Source organism: Podarcis erhardii (assembly GCF_964252035.2).
Source record: "Podarcis erhardii genome assembly, chromosome: 2".
Lineage (NCBI taxonomy): Eukaryota > Metazoa > Chordata > Lepidosauria > Squamata > Lacertidae > Podarcis > Podarcis erhardii.
In genome coordinates this window covers 20106851-20123313 of record NC_138498.1, presented here as the reverse complement: position 1 = coordinate 20123313, position 16463 = coordinate 20106851, and the positions used below count along the sequence as shown (strand labels likewise).

Sequence of the window (16463 nt, the reverse complement as noted above, 5' to 3'; positions counted from 1 at the left end):
AGGTTGCTTCGCCTCTGCCTCTCAGCCTCTTATTTACCACTGAATCGGAACAAACCACAATCCACAGAAAGCCCAATTGCTTTCAGCAGCAAAGAGCTGACTTCCCTGGGGAGCGGAGCGCTGGGGCAAACAGAATTGTGGTTGAGCCCTTAAAGGTAAACAGTCATTGACTGACCATCATCTCATCATTGACTGACCATCATCCCATCATCTCTGACCATTAGCCATGCTGGGTGGAGTTGATGGGAGTTGTAGTCCAAAACATTGGGAAGATACGAGGCTGGAGAGTAAAGGTAAAGGTAAAGGGACCCCTGACTGTTAGGTCCAGTCGTGGCCGACTCTGGGGTTGCGGCGCTCATCTCGCTTTATGGCCAAGGGAGCCGGCGTACACCTTCCGGGTCATGGGCCAGCATGACTAAGCCGCTTCTGGCAAACTAGAGCAGCGCACGGAAACGCCGTTTACCTATCCCGCCGCAGCAGTACCTATTTATCTGCTTGCGCTTTGACGTGCTTTCGAACTGCTAGGTTGGCAGGAGCAGGGACCAAGCAACGGGAGCTCACCCCGTCGTGGGGATTCGAACCGCCGACCTTCTGATTGGCAAGCCCTAGGCTCTGTGGTTTAGACCACAGTGACACCCGCGTCCTTATACAGGCGTAAATAACACCTCATGAGATGGTGACCCAGCTGGTGGCTATACTTCTCTGCACAACCTCAGTGCCTCCACTGTCATACTGAGCTTCAGCTGCGATGCAGATTGAGGATGCCATATATAAGCCTTTGTAGAGATGTCTAAGCCCCCAGTAGGACTGAAAGCCAGCCCACCACTTCCCCTCTCCTGTTCTTCCATGGAAGGAACACTCAGAAGAATCGCAGAGTAAGGCTACAGGGCACGATAGACCCCTATGGCCCCAAATTAATCTTGCCGAATGGGGGCCGGAAAGATGTAGAATTTGATCTTTTAATATGGTTTAATTAAGTATTTGCAGGAGAGGGCCAGCACAGAGCAGGAGTTGCACAAGCTTCTGTGATGACACACAGAAAATGTCAGGACATCGTAGTTATGCAAAAGCAGTTACCGTACTTGGGCACTCCAAGGTCTCTGGAAGGAAAATAAATTTCCTGGGTACTCCCTTCCTGAGTTTGGCAGATACAGTGGTACCTTGGTTCTCAAACTAAATTTGTTCCGGAAGTCCGTTCCAAAACCAAAGCGTGCTTTCCCATGGAAAGTAATGCAAAACAGATCAATCCATTCCATACTTTTAAAAACAACCCCTAAAACAGCAATTTAACATGAATTTTACTATCTAATGAGACCATTGATCCATAAAATGAAAGCAATAATCAATGTACTGTACTATAAAATAAATAAGACAAGACTGTAGATGATAAAAAATAAAATTATTTTTTTTCTTACCTGCACTGATGATAGTCATTGTTTGGATGTGGGGCTTTTATTCATTTCCGCAGTAACACAATCAATCAATCAATCAATCAATCAGTAGCTGAACTGGGTTCCACACAGTCACAAAAACAAATTAACCGAAAAAGCCTCAAAAACAAAAACGCAAAAACAAAAGCACCAAACTTAATATGTTCTGGAAGTCAGTTTGTCTTCCAAAATGTTCAAAAACTAAGGCACAGCTTCCGATTGGTGCGGGCACCCTGGAAACAATAGCTGAAAGCCACATCAGACGCTTGGCTTCTGAAAAATGTTCGAAAACCGAAACACTTACTTCCAGGTTTTCGGCATTTGAGAACCAAAGTGTTTGAGTACCAAGGCATTGGAGAACCAAGGTACCACTGTATTGGCAAACAGAAATCATATGAATGCAAGAAACGAGCATATAAGATGAAGCCTGCTGGATCCAAGGCTGCCAAGTTGAATAAAATATTTGGGGGGCCCAGGAATGTCCCACCCCACATCAAGCACTTGACACGGTGCATGTACACCATTTGAATGGCAATGCCCATAAACTTTGAGGTGGTGGTGGCCCCCTCAAATATTTTATGTGGGGGTTGAAAGGACCTGAGCCCCTAGGACTTGACTCCTATGGCTGGATCAGACCCAGTGGGGGTCCTGTTTCTATTAAGGGCCAACCAGCTACCTCCAGCGATACCTGAAGCAAGGTTTATTCACCTTTTACCCAGCCCAACTCATGACGACATCACCCATGATGGCATCAGGGCTGAAATGGAGAGTAGAGAGATTATTGTTTCTTGTCTCCTTTGGCCGCTGAAGCTATCAGAATAGCCAGCAGTGCCTTTGGGGGGGGGGAGGGAATTAGTCTGGAATAATATTCCCCAGCCTAGGCCTCCCTGGCCCCTGCAGACCCTTAAACCGAGTCCACCTCCTTGCAATTTATGGGTTTCTAGCAGGGTGGAATAGGGATGCAGGTGGCACTGTGGTTTAAACCACTGAGCCTAGGGCTTGCCGATCAGAAGGTCGGCGGTTCGAATCCCTGCGATGGGGTGAGCTCCCATTGTTCGATCCCAGTCCCTGCCCACCTAGCAGTTTGAAAGCGTGTCAAAGTGCAAGTAGATAAATAGGTACCACTCCAGCGGGAAGGTAAACGGCATTTACGTGCGCTGCTCTGGTTCACCAGAAGCGGCTTAGTCATGCTGGCCACATGACCCAGAAGCTGTCTGAGGACAAACGGCGGCTCCCTCAGCCTATAGAACGAGATGAGCGCAAAACCCCAGAGTCGTCCGCGACTGGACCTAATGGTCAGGGTACCTTTACCTTTACCTTTACCTTTACCTTTACCTTTACCTTTACCTTTACCTTTACCTTTAGCAGGGTGGAATAGGGCTCAGGGGTTGTGCACAGGGCAAGTTAGAGGAGTGTGTGTCCAGGAATGCTCAGAGCCTCAAGCTCAAAGAGGGTCACTAATTTAAACAATTGCCATTTTTATTTTTCCATTTGTCAAATTTTGCAACCTGTCTGTATGCACGCCAGACCAAATGTGACCGGCACTTTCATCTTAGAGCTTCAAATGTAAGCAGATAATGTGATCTGGTAAAAGATATAATTGTTCTTGTTAACTGATACCGATTTTGTCATATAAAAGAGCTAAGCATGTTCATAATGAAAACAAATGAAAAATATGTTGGTTCTGATGATGGCAGAAGATTAGACCATGAGAAATGTGCCCACTCATCATTTTTTTGTTTTGTTTTAAATGACATGGGTCCTCAAAAGCTGGATCAGAGTCTCTCTGGACCTCTTAGAGCCGTGGTTCCCAACGTGGGGCACACGCCCCACAGGGGGGCAATTTTATTTTTAAGAGGGGCAATTTGAGAATGAGTTAGACCAAGTTAATGTCATTTTAGGCTTCCTTCACGTGAATAGGAGTTCACGTTTTGAATAATAATAATAATAATTATATATCATAGTGGGGGGCATCAGGGTTTTTATAGATGCTTAGGTGGGACATGGCCAAAAAAGGTTGGGAACCACAGTCTTAGAGGGTCTGGATGTGCCTCTGAGAGTCTGAGACCACCATCCCTTCCCAGGCAACATTGACTGTGATCCTGTTGAGGAGGAATCTGGGCAGGGGGGGGATGTACATCGGAAGACAATGGACATGCATTCATTGAGGAAACCACAGGAGGGAAGAATGTTCTTGAGCTTAGGTCCTGCTGTCGGCGGTTCTCAACCTGTGGGTCCCCAGATGCTGTTGGACTACAACTCCCATCATCTCTGAGTTCTAGCCTTGCTAGCTAGGGGTGAGGGGAGTTGTATTTCAACAACAGGTTGAAAAAGGCTGTGCTAGATGGTTTCTGACAGGCTGGCCACTGTGAGAACAGAATGCTAGGCTACATGGTTGGATGGTCATCTGTCATGGATGCTTTACCTGAGATTCCTGTATTGCAGGTGATTGGACTAGAATCAGTGTTTCCCAACCTTGGGTCTCCACCTATTTCTGGACTCCAACTCCCATCATCCCTAGCTAGCAAGATCAGTGGTCAAGGGTGATGGGAATTGTAGTCCAAAAACAGTTGAAGACCCAAGGTTGGGAAACACTGGACTAGATGACCATTTCAACACTACAGTTCTATGATTCTTCAGGCCATTGGCTTATCCAACAGTGCTCTTCTTACGTTTTTATCCCTGCCCCCACCTTTTGATGGGAGGTGAAGGGAAGTGGGTGGCATCATGCTTCCTTCCCTGCAGCTTAATGGCCACACTGCATGCAAAGGAAATGTTCTTTGCTTCCAATGTTCTGCAGCAGGATGGTGACATTCCTCCTGTGCAGCCAGGTCTGGGGGCTTTGGGGAGAAGGTTCTGGTTTATTTCCTTAAAAACACAGTTGTCCAGCATACATTACTGCAGGGGCGAGGAAGCCAGTACCCTGCAGATCTTTAAACCTCTTTAAAGACGCTCTCAAGGCAAATCTAAAAGCTGTCGTCTAAACACTGACAACTGGGAAATACTGGCCTGCAAGCGCTCCAGTTGGAGAACAGCCTTGACCAAAGGTGTCATGGACTTTGAAGACGCTCAAACTCAGGGAGAATCATGCTAAGAGGAAGGCATGCTTGGCAAACCCTCACCAACTCCCGCCAAGAAACCTATGTCCCCACTGTGGAAGGATGTGTGGATCCAGAATTGGCCTCCACAGTCACTTACGGACTCACTGTTAAGACCGTGTTCATGGAAGACAATCTTACTCAGCAACAAGTGATCGCCAGAGAAGAAGAAGAAGACTCTGGAGATGTTGTAGTTTGATTTGATCATCCATCATCACTGATCATTGGCTGTGCCTCTGCTGGCTGGGGTTGATGGGAGTTGGAGTCCCACAACATCTGCAGGGCACGTCCTGTTTAGAGGGGTTTCTCCAGCATCCAGTGAGCCCATCTTGCCCCCTCCTCAATCCTGCTCAGGCATCCTTCCGCCCAGCCTGTGCACAGCACATCCACTTTCCCCTTGCAGAGAGCAGCAAAGAATGAAGATGTCGGCAACTCATTGTGGCCTATTTTAAATTGTCCGTGGAATTGCAAGTCTTCCAAGTGGCACTGCTAGAGGGTAAATTATGCAGTATATCTGCCCCCCGCTTTTTGTATTTAGCATTATGCTTTTCGTTGTTATCGCCTCGGAGTTCCCCTCCTCTATGGATGCATGAAAACAATAAAAATATAATAAATCCCACTCATCCCCATCATGGCCTTCTGAAACTCCTTTGCTTCTGCCTGAAGTCCAAAGGTATCCAGCACGAAGAATATTCTAAATGTGATCATCCATCCAGCATCTTTTAGGCGCCACTAAGATTAAATGAAAGAATCATAAGATGGAGGCCTTTGATTTTTAATCCTTTTACAATGGAACCTTTAGATAGTCTTGGGGGCAGGGAGACTCCTATATGAGTAACAGTCCCCCTTGTTCCTCTTTGCTAAGTTAATGAATACATGCAACAATAAGGTACCTGGACCCTCTAACCCTCCCTCTTCCCCCACCTAAATGGAAGGGAAAGCGCATTAAATAAGGGGAAGGCGTGTGGGGCAGGGTGGGGCGGGGGATGCCTCTTGAGCTATGTGGAATTTGCAGGGTTAGACTCCCAGTGAAGAAGGGGAAAAAAATCATGTTTAAAACAATTGACGTAATAGATGCCTCCACACTTTTCATTTTCAAATGCCATGGATTTCAAGATAAATACAGAAAGGTGCAATACTCCCACACGACTTATTTTCCCCTGCAGGAAAAAATGTGCAGGAAGAGTTGCTGTTAAAACCCCCACCCTGCTTTTTTTGGGGAGTGCTGCTTATTTATTGGTTTGTTCCAAAGTACAGTGGGACGCGGGTGGCACTGTGGGTTAAACCACAGAGCCTAGGACTTGCCGATTGGAAGGTCGGCGGTTCGAATCCCCACCACGGGGTGAGCTCCTGTTGCTCGGTCCCTGCTCCTGCCAACCTAGCAGTTCAAAAGCATGTCAAAGTGCAAGTAGATAAATAGGTACCACTCTGGCGGGAAGGTAAATGGCATTTCCGTGCGTTGCTCTGGTTCGCCAGAAGCGGCTTAGTCATGCTGGCCACATGACCCGGAAGCTGTATGCCGGTATCCCTCAGCCAGTAAAGCGAGATGAGTGCCACAATCCCAGAGTCGTTTGCGACTGGACCTAATGGTCAGGGCTCCCTTTACCTTTTTCCAGTGGTTGCCAGAGATGTATCACCCTGTTTATTTATAAGACTCCAAGCCTGCACAGACTTACCTGGGAGTAAGTCCCATTGGGCTGCATGGGGTTTACATCTGAGTACATAGGAGCCAACTCCTAGGGGCCGAAGTCCCTTTACCCCCACCCTAAAATATTTGAGGGGGTCCCCCCCCTATTGCTGGGCATTGCTGTTCAAATTGTGTTTCCATGCCACATCGTGTGATTGATTCTGCGGGCCGGAGCTTACCTGGGCCCCCCAATATTTTATTCAAGTTGGCACTTGAAGACATCAGCAATGATTGCGTTTGCAAGGGTATGAGAGTGAGCGAGAGAAAGAGAGAGAGGAGGGGTGGGAGAAGGAAGAAGGAAGGAAGGGATCTGGCCCTTTGTGGGATTAAAGTCTATTGATCGTAACTGAGTGCCCAAGAAGAAATCCTGGCTTGAAAGCCACTGCCCATGCCTGGGACATGTGTAGCAAAGGTAAGTCTCCAGTGTATACAGAATCTTCCAGTGTCTACAGATGGCTCCACATCTGGAACAAGCAATGCTGCATGGCTGGGGGTGTGGCTTCCAGACAGTGCTGAGCAGGGGTCAGCAACCTTTTTCAGCCCTGGGCCAGTCCACTGTCCCTCAGACAATGTGGTGGGCCGGACTATATTTCGAAAAGAAGAAAAAATAACAATTTCCTATCCCCTACAAATATCCCAGAGATGCATTTTAAATAAAAGCACACATTCTACTCATGTAAAAACATGCTGATTCCCAGACTGTCTGTGGGCCAGATTGAGAAGGCGCTTGGGCCGCATCCGGCCCATGGGCCTTAGGTTGCCTACCCCTGGTGCTGAGCCAAGCACCTCTGCATGAGGAAATAACTTATTGACTAGTACTAGTGCATTAGAGACATGAGGTTAACTGGGTGCAGCAGGGATCGCCAAGCTAGTGCCCATGAATGCCATGGTGCCAATAAAGGCCTTCATTGGTGCCCGTGGGAAGATGCTGCAGGCTCTGGCCTGCCTTCCTTCCTTCCTTCCTTCCTTCCTTCCTTCCTTCCTTCCTTCCTTCCTTCCTTCCTTCCTTCCTTCCTTTCCTATTTAAAAAAGTAAATCTCTAGCAGTCCAATAAAGAAAGTTGTGGGGTAAAATCGGCAGGTGCCTTCCAAGCAGTTTCTATGAAATGGCAGTGAAATGACCTTGTGTATTTTTCCCGGTCCTGAAGAATTCTTTCTGTTGGTATTTGACAGCAACAGCATCTCTCTCCCTCTCCCCGCCCCCGTGTAAAATTGATATTGTGTAATCTCCACAATCAGGACCAGCTGGACATAGCTGACTTCCTATGGTAAGCATAAAGTGGTCAGGGGTGGCAGGCCCTCTAAGCGTCCCTATTTTTCAGGGACAAACTACAGATTTTCGGATTTACCGATTTGATCCTAGAATTTCCCACTACTCCTTAGGACACCCCATTTTCATCGGAGAAGTGCTGGAAGGTATGGTAGAATGTCCCTATTTTCAGTGAAGGAATAATAGAAACTTAGGTCATCTATCCCAAGCAATGCAGGAATCTCAACTGTTGGTGTTATGTGAGCCTCAATCCAAGTAGATAAGTAACTATACAACCTTTGGAAGACATTTGAAGGTATAGGGAAGCTTTTAAATGTCTAATGATGATGATGATGATAATAGTAATAACAACACATCCCTATTTTCATCTGAGACATGTTAGAGGGTATGGGGTAGTTGTCCCTCTAAGACAATGGGGAGGCATTATGTGTTCTGCCCTCCCCACTGGCGCCCCCAGCGCTCTCTCAAAATTCAAAATGCACCCACCACTCCATAAAGCTTGATGAATCCTGGGTTACAGGAAGTGGACTGATAAGGCTTCAATTGTTACTGGTAAAGCCTTGTTGTTGTTTAGCTGTTTAGTCGGGTCCGACTCTTCGTGACCCCATGGACCAGAGCACGTCAGGCACTCCTGTCTTCCACTGCCTCCCACAGTTTGGTCAAACTCATGCTGGTAGCTTCGAGAACACTGTCCAACCATCTCATCCTCTGTCGTCCCCTTCTCCTTGTGCCCTCCATCTTTCCCAACATCAGGGTCTTTTCCAGGGAGTCTTCTCTTCTCATGAGGTGGCCAAAGTATTGGAGCCTCAGCTTCACGATCTGTCCTTCCAGTGAGTACTGGGGGCTGATTTCCTTAAGAATGGATAGGTTTGATCTTCTTGCAGTTCTTCATGGATCACTGCCTTGCCGTGGCGAAGGGGCTTGAATAACTCAGAGAAGCTATGAACTATGCCGAGCAGGGCACCCAAGATGAACAGGTCATAGTGGAGAGTTTTGACCAAATGTGATCTACCTGGAGGAGGAACCGGCAAACCACTCCAGTATCCTTGCCAAGAAAACTCCATGGACAAAGACAACAGGTAAAGCCTGGAAGAGTGCAAATTTTACCCGAGGTCACCCAGGCCCCGAACTGCAACTCACTTAAGCCTAAGCTCTATTTTAAACTGACCCACAACGCACGCAAGTTCAATTACGTTGAAGTAAATTCACTTTGAAAGGAGTGGTGAGGTTTTCTTCTGGCACAAAGTGCAAATGATCCTGATGAGTCCCTGCCATCCTAAACCAAGTAAACTTGGTAACACTTGCAAATGTTTGTTGGAGAGAACTAAACCAGGATAATTGGATTCCATCCCCTTGGGTTTAACTGGGCCAAGGATCCAGATGTTGGAACAAGGCTGCAATCCTAGGCATATTTACTTTGTTCAATTGAAGCTACAGTGGTACCTCGGGTTACATACGCTTCAGGTTACAGACTCCGCTAACCCAGAAATAGTGCTTCAGGTTAAGAAGTTTGCTTCAGGATGAGAACAGAAATTGTGCTCCAGGGACGTGGTGGCAGCAGGAGGCCCCATTGGCTAAAGTGGTGCTTCAGGTTAAGAACAGTTTGAGGTTAAGTACAGACCTCCGGAACGAATTAAGTACTTAACCCGAGGTACCACTGTACTTCTAATTAAGGCTGCAAACCTATTCACACAGCCTGGATAGCACAGCTGGTTAGTGCAGGGTGTTGATAATGCCAAGGTTGCAGGTTTGAACCCTGCATGGGACTTCGAAGATGCTCAAACTCAGGACAAAAGCTAAGAGGAAGGCATGTTTGGCAAATCCACATCGTGGTCAACTCCTGCCCGGAAACCTATGTCCCCACTGTGGAAGGATGTGTGGATCCAGAATTGGCCTCCACAGTCACTTATGACTCACTGTTAAGATCGTGTTCATGGAAGACAATCTTACTCGGCGACGAGTGATTGCCAAATAATAATAATGATAAGGGACAGCTGCATATTCCTGCATTGCAACTCTACAGTTCTCTGATTCACTTACCTGAGACAGAACACTTAGCAAACAAAGAATGGGGTTTTGGAGAGCTATCAATGTCCTTGTTTGGGAGGTTGTTGGTGACAGGGAAGCCAAGGGGGTGTTTGGGATATGGAAGAGCAGCTGAAGGAACAAGAGGAAGTATTGATCACCCATTGACTGAAGTATCTGTGATAAAAGGTAGGAGCAAATCACAAACATTGGTTTGTCTTTATAAGGCTGCCCCAACCTATTCTGGCTGAGTTCCTGTGCCCTGAACATGGCATTTGCCAAGCTGCTGCCCTTCAGGTGGAATTTTTAAAATATAATTACAACTCCCCTGGGAGTTGGCACCGGCTCGGAAAGGCTTTGCACAATGAGCAGAAGACCAAGAGGTGCAGCTCTGCAGGCAGAGAAATGACTGAGGACGTTTCCCAATTTCTGGTATTTTCAAAAAAGTCCATTGATTTTGCTATGAACTCATTTTTGACGATTTGTCCTCCATCGCCCCTCTCCTCTCTGCAATGGGGAGGGGTAGCAGCACTGATCTGCTTTTCAGGGTTGCAGTAAGGATTACGGACATGATGAACTGCAGTATTTTGAATACTAAAACATATATATATATATATATATATATATATATGAACAAAAATCAACCCTCTTGAATTTCTGGCACGCTATTGTTTGATAAGCAACTGACCAGGAAACAAAGGGGGCTACCTGGTGTGGGATTTGTTTGAACCCATGGAAGCCATGGGGGGGCAGGCTTTATGTTGGGGGGAACAGAACTGAGTTATCTGCAATGCAATTGGCCAGTTAGTTAAGTACAGTGGTACCTAGGGTTACATACGCTTCAGGTTACATACGCTTCAGGTTACAGACTCTGCTAACCCAGAAATAGTGCTTCAGGTTAAGAACTTTACCTCAGGATGAGAACAGAAATCGCGCAGCGGCAGCAGCAGGAGGCCCCATTAGCTAAAGTGGTGCTTCAGGTTAAGAACAGCTTCAGGTTAAGTACGGACCTACGGAACGAATTAAGTACTTAACTCGAGGTACCACTGTATTTTTCTTTATTTACTTGATTGGAGGGTCAGCTGTCCCCCTCCCCCTGGCTCTCCCAGTTTAAAAGGAATGAAAAACTTTTGGCCCACCAGATATTTGCCACATGGCAACCTCACATCAGCCCGAGCCAGCATGATGAGAGTTGTAGTCCAACTCTGGTGGTCCAGAGGCTCCCTAATCCTGTTTTGGAAGCACGGACGCCCTTTCCTGGCTCTGTAATTACAGCATCACCAATGTGGACAGAAGAGGGTTTTTTCTCCCACAAGCATGCGTTGTAAAGGAAAAAAGACGAAATGCATGTCCCCACCTGTTTTTCAATTGACGGGGCAAAAGGAACAGTGGAGTGACTGATTCAGATTTGTTGCTCTGGAGTCAGGCACCCCCCAAGGTGGCACAGCCTGCCTTTCTAGTCTGGATAGTTCAGTTGGTTAGAGCGTGGTGCTGATCACGCCAAGGTTGCAGGTTCGATCCCTGTATGGGAAAAGCTGCATATTCCAGCATTGCAGGGGGTCAGACTAGATGATCCTCAGGGTCCCTTCCAACTCTATCATTCCATGATTCTGCTATTCTTTCCCAGAAACACAACCAAAGTGGTACCTCGGGTTAAGAACTTAATTCGTTCTGGAGGTCCGTTCTTAACCTGAAACTGTTCTTAACCTGAGGAACCACTTTAGCTAATGGGGCCTCCCGCTGCTGCTGCACGATTTTTGTTCTCATCCTGAAGCAAAGTTCTTAGCCCGAGGTACTATTTCTGGGTTAGTGGAGTCTGTAACCTGAAGCGTCTGTAACCTGAAGTGTCAGTAACCCGAGGTACCACTGTATAGCTGCTTGAGTAGCAAGGGGTGGAGGACAATGGGAGCCACACTCAGGAATAGGAGTGACAGCTTGACCCCGCGACCACGGGTGCCTTTTACAGTGTGCATGGCCCCGGCACTGAAATTTGTGGGTGCCTGCATGGGTGTAGCATGGAGTTTTGCTAGGGGTGACAGGACTTGGTTAGGTGGGGCAGAACCGACGTGATTAGTCAGTCAGTTAAGTATTTTTTATTGTTTTACTTAATGGGGGGGAGAGAGCTGCCCCCCTTGGCTATGCCCCATGGGTGCCCGTCCCCTTTCATGGGGAATTTTGTGGGTGCTCCGGCACCCAGGGAGCCGGCACCTATGCTCTGGAAAGTGGAAGGCAGGGAGAGAAAAGAAGGATCTCAACTCCGGGCAATTTGGATGCAAAAAAAGACGGGCAAGGCTACAGCACGGAGAGGGACGGGGGTGGGGTGGGGTGGGGTGCAATGATGTTGGAGGCGCCGTCTTGCTTTCTGTTCGGAAGCCGAGGGGTTAAGCGCAAAGGGGGCGGGCAGGCGGAGAGGGGCGCTGGCTCGCTCTGGCGCGGGATAGGCGGCCGTCTCCAGCGAGCGCTCAAGAACGCGCCGTCGAGGCTCAGGTTTCCGCTGGGCTCGACCACAATGGGAGGTGTCAGAGACACGTGGCTCCTTGTAAATGAGATGTCAAAGCGGTAACCGCTGAGCTGCTCCCTCTCTCCCACACCCCCCCCGCCACTCCCCGCTCGAGGCGTCTCTGCCTTGTGCCTTCCAGGATGGGTGACAGCCAATAGCGCAAGCAGCATTACAAAGCAAAACCACCAACCAGTCCCGCCGCCTCTCCTCCAAGTTTTAAAACTCCCTTAAGAAGGGGGGGGGGGGACGACAGAAAGGAAAAAAAGGAGCTAGATCTCACCATGAACCGTGCTCCAGTTTTATGCACACTTTTTTTTGGGGGGGGGGCGGGAGTCCTGAACGTGGGAGGGCCTTCCTTCCGAGCAAACCTAGATGTGGTGCTGTTAAAAGAAAACGGAGAGTTTTGCCTCCATCAGCGTTCCTGCCCCAAATGCAGAAAGTAGTCAAAGAGAGGCAATGATGCACAGTGGTTAGTCAGGTTCAAATTCATGCTCATCCATGAAGCATCTTGGGCAGCCTTCAGGCCAGCTGTCTTCTTTTGGTCTGACCTACCTCGAAGGGGCGCGGGTGGCGCTGTGGGTTAAACCACAGAGCCTAGGACTTGCCGATCAGAAGGTCGGCGGTTCGAATCCCAGTGACGGGGTGAGCTCCCGTTGCTCGGTCCCTGCTCCTGCCAACCTAGCAGTTCGAAAGCACGTCAAAGTGCAAGTAGAAGGTAAACGGCGTTTCCGTGCGCTGCTCTGGTTCACCAGAAGTGGCTTAGTCATGCTGGCCACATGACCCAGAAGCTGTACGTCGGCTCCCTCGGCCAGTAAAGCGAGATGAGCGCCGCAACCCCAGAGTTGGTCACGAATGGACCTAATGTTCAGGAGTCCCTTTACCTCGCAGGGTTGTTGGGGGGATGGAATGGGGAGGGGAGAAGCACGGATGCCGCCTGGAGCTCCTTGAAGGAAAGGCACTATGCAAATTAAGTGTATTAATAAGGTACAGCAAGGTCCCTTTAACACAACCCAACGCCTCTGACCTTAGCCTCCCAGCCCAACACCGAAGAGAATCCACAGGGCTCCGTGTTTTAGTGGTTGATTTTAATTCTGAACTGAACTTTTTTGACTACAAGGGAACGAATATAAAGAATAAATAGCAGACTCTCTTCCATTTACAGAGGGTTAAAGACATTCCAACAGCAAAAAAAAGTTCACTATATACAGTAACACCGTGTCCTAAGCTTTTTATTATAATAACAATAACAATAATAATAATATCTTGAAGTCCATAAAAAAAATCCACACGCAACACACGCATACATTTTCCGAAGAATGGAAAATATCTTATATATTTATATATATATATATGTTTCTTTTCTTACCAAAAGTTCACGTTTCTTTTTTTAAAAAAAAAAACCTTCGCAAAAAAGCGAAGTTGTTTTTTTTTTTAGGGGGCGGGGCAGATGGGGGCCTGTTTGTTTGTTTAGGTTCTTAAATTCCCCTAATATTTTTCTCTGGAATATAAATTAAAAGGAGGGGAGAGGGAGCCAAAATACCTTAAAGCTGCGATCAATGAGGAGACTCTTTAACAATACAGTAGACGAGGGTGTTTACTCCACGTTGTAACACTGACCTTTTTTAACAGATTTCAAACGGGGAGGGTGCCTCTATTTATATAGCCACACGCGCGCACTTTCTGTCACCTCTGCACGACTCTCTCTTTCACACAGACACACGCTCGCAGACATAACAAAGTTACATTCTCCTACACTTTGCAGTGCAGTGCAACGTTTTGAACCGGGAGGCCGAAGAGCTGTCCGTAGTTTTGGAGCTTTTCCAAAGTCCACTACCGCAGTCCGGTTTTAGTTTTGTTTTTTTGTGGGGGTAGAGAAACAGATCAAGAGATTTGAGAGGGGGTGGGTGGGTGGCGAGCACGATCTTTGCAGTTTTTTGTTTTTTTTTTAAAGGGTGAGGATGGGAATTAAGTGCACCGCGCAGGCAGCTCCCTTCCCGGTCCCCCCACGTCCACTAGCAGGAACATTTGCACTCGGCGATGATGGGGTACTGAATGGGGATCCACGTGCAGCGCTGCCCGCCCCGGCGCTGGCACCTCCACCTCAAGATGGTCAGATGCACCGACTTGGCCGGCTTGCAGACCATCCCTTCGGGGACGGAGCACGACCTTTTGCTGAAGCAGCTGCCCACTTTGACGTAGCGGGGCCAGAAGCGGCTGCCCAGGTCGTTCCACGTGTAGAGGACCGGGCAGAAGGTCTGCGACCACAGCCACAGCTGCAGCTTCCGGCGAAGCTTCTTGCTCAGCCGGTGCTTCTTGCTGGCCTGCAGGCCCCCGTCGTAAAACTCCAGGCTCTTGATCTCGCTGGGCATGGCCCCCGACGGCCTCTGCCTCAGCAGCAGGTCCAGCTCGGCCAGGTCGTCCCCTCCCAGGCGATCGTCGGCCAGGGAGACCGCCATGAAGTTGGCGTCGAAGTGGGTGCCCAGGAGGTTGCGCAGGAGCGTGTCGTTGAGGTCCTTCTCCTTGGGGTCGAAGATAGGGTCCGGGTGCTCGATTAGATCCACCAGGGGCAAGTTGTCGCTGGGCGCAGGGCGGATGTGCAGGTAGTGCTGGCAAGCGCCTCGCTCCAGACGGAGCCCCAGGAGAACGACCAAGGCGTAAATAGTCACGAGCCACTGGGAATGATCCATCCTCGACGGGGGGACGGGGGACGGAAGGGAACGAGGGAGGCTCACCGGGCGGCCAGGCCCAGCAAAAAAGGCATCGGGGGAAGCGCGCAAGGGACGGCGCGAGGATCCGAGCAAGCCGTCGTGGGAAATAAGTAGGGGATGCGCCACGCTCAGTCCCGCGGAGCAATTCGGCGCGTGCAAACGCCTCGGGTGAGTATATGCAAAAAGAGGGGGGGGGGAAATAAAATAAATAAGAAAAGCACACGCCACCAAGCCAAAGCAAACCGTCGCGTTCCGGAGACCTGACGCCTCGTCCGGCTGGGTGCAATTGTTCCTCTGGCTCCCGAGTTGGTTGCGCGGTGTCACTCAGCAAAAGCTTCTTCTGCAAACTTCCCCTCCGGCTCGCGTTTCTCTTTGCAAAAGCCTGCAAAAGCAGCCGCCGCCGCAACAGCAGCCGCCGCCACGCACGTTGGCACCAGCTTGTCTGCTTCGCGAGGATCCAGCGCCTTTAAATTTCCTGCCCGTGCTCCTCCATCACTATGGAAACCACCGACTCGCTCTTTTCCGGCACCTCTCTCCTTTATAAAAAGAAGAAGCAGAGGACAGAGGTGGAGAGGAGGGGGCGGCGGCGATCCCTCCACGAAAGCCAAAGTCCTGCCGGGAGCAGCTCCTGTTGGAAACCTCTGGCCGGACCACGCCGAGCCGTCCACCAAAGCGAGGCCAAGGCGCCGAGCGTCTCTCTGTCTCTGCGCTCCGCTGCAAACGTGCCGCTGCCGAAGCGTGGCTGGGAGAGGATGCTCTGCAGCGCGCGCGCGTCTTTCGCCTTCCTGCAGCCTGCAAAGCAAGCAAGCGCACCGCTGCAATCCACGAGGGTGGGCAACTTCCTCGCTCGCTGCTGCTGCTGTTGCTGCTGCTCCTTCTTCTGCCCCTCCGCCTGGCTCTGCTGTGGGTGGGTGGCAGGCAGCTTTCAGACCAAGCTCCTCGAGCTGGGGTTCCGTGCCAGCGGCAGGAGAGCTCTGCAACCTTGCAAGGCACCTAGCCTCTCCATGTGCGCCTCTGCGCGCTCTCACTGGCTCCTTTCACTTTCCTTCCTCCGCCTCCAAGCTCTTTCCCCTCCCCTTGCCTTCCCCCACTTATTGCCCCAGTACCTGGTCGCGGCGGCTGCATTTATTTGCGCCGCTACTACGCACACACACACAAACGCGAGCCCGTGATGTAATTCCTAAGCGCGTTTGTTGGCGTCCAGCCCGAGAAGTTATCTGCAGACGCCTCCTCTCTCCGAGCGTGAAATTGCTGCCTAATGCTAATCCAAGCTGGAGGAGAGGGCGCCCTCTGCTGGGATTAACTTCAGGACCCAGCGGCTGCCGTCCCTTCTCCCTCAGGTAACTTCTTGAAATAGTCCAGGCGTGGAAGAGAAGCGCGGTTGTTACACAAACACTGTCGGGAGGTCTGGACGAAGCTCTCCCATCAGGCTTGCACCTCCTCCTTTTCTGTCTTCTTAGTTTCTTCAAAGGGCAGCGATGATATCCAAGAAATAGAGAATCCCACCCCTTGCAGCAACACATCGCAGGCATCTTACTTCCAAGGCTTCAAAGAACTCTGAATTTCCATAGGCGGTTCTTTCCAGTGTTTTGCTAGCTTCCTTCTTTTCCTGAAAGCTATGTCCAAATTTAGGCAATGCAATGTATGTGTGTTGGTGGGCATAGGTGCTGGCTCCTTGGCGTCCTGGGTGCCTGAGAGCACCCACAGAATTTCCCATGAAGGGACTAGTAAAGGTAAAGGTAAAGG

General features: G+C 49.5%; 1 protein-coding gene across 1 annotated transcript; it reads right to left on the bottom strand.

Annotated features, from left to right (window-relative positions):
• Positions 1–13291: 13291 nt before the first annotated feature.
• On the bottom strand, positions 13292–15004 carry NOG (noggin). Its single transcript, XM_081851158.1, has one exon. The coding sequence runs from the start codon at positions 14694–14696 to the stop codon at positions 14022–14024; it is 675 nt and encodes a 224-aa protein (XP_081707284.1). The 5' UTR covers positions 14697–15004; the 3' UTR covers positions 13292–14021.
• Between the last annotated feature and the right edge of the window lie 1459 nt (positions 15005–16463).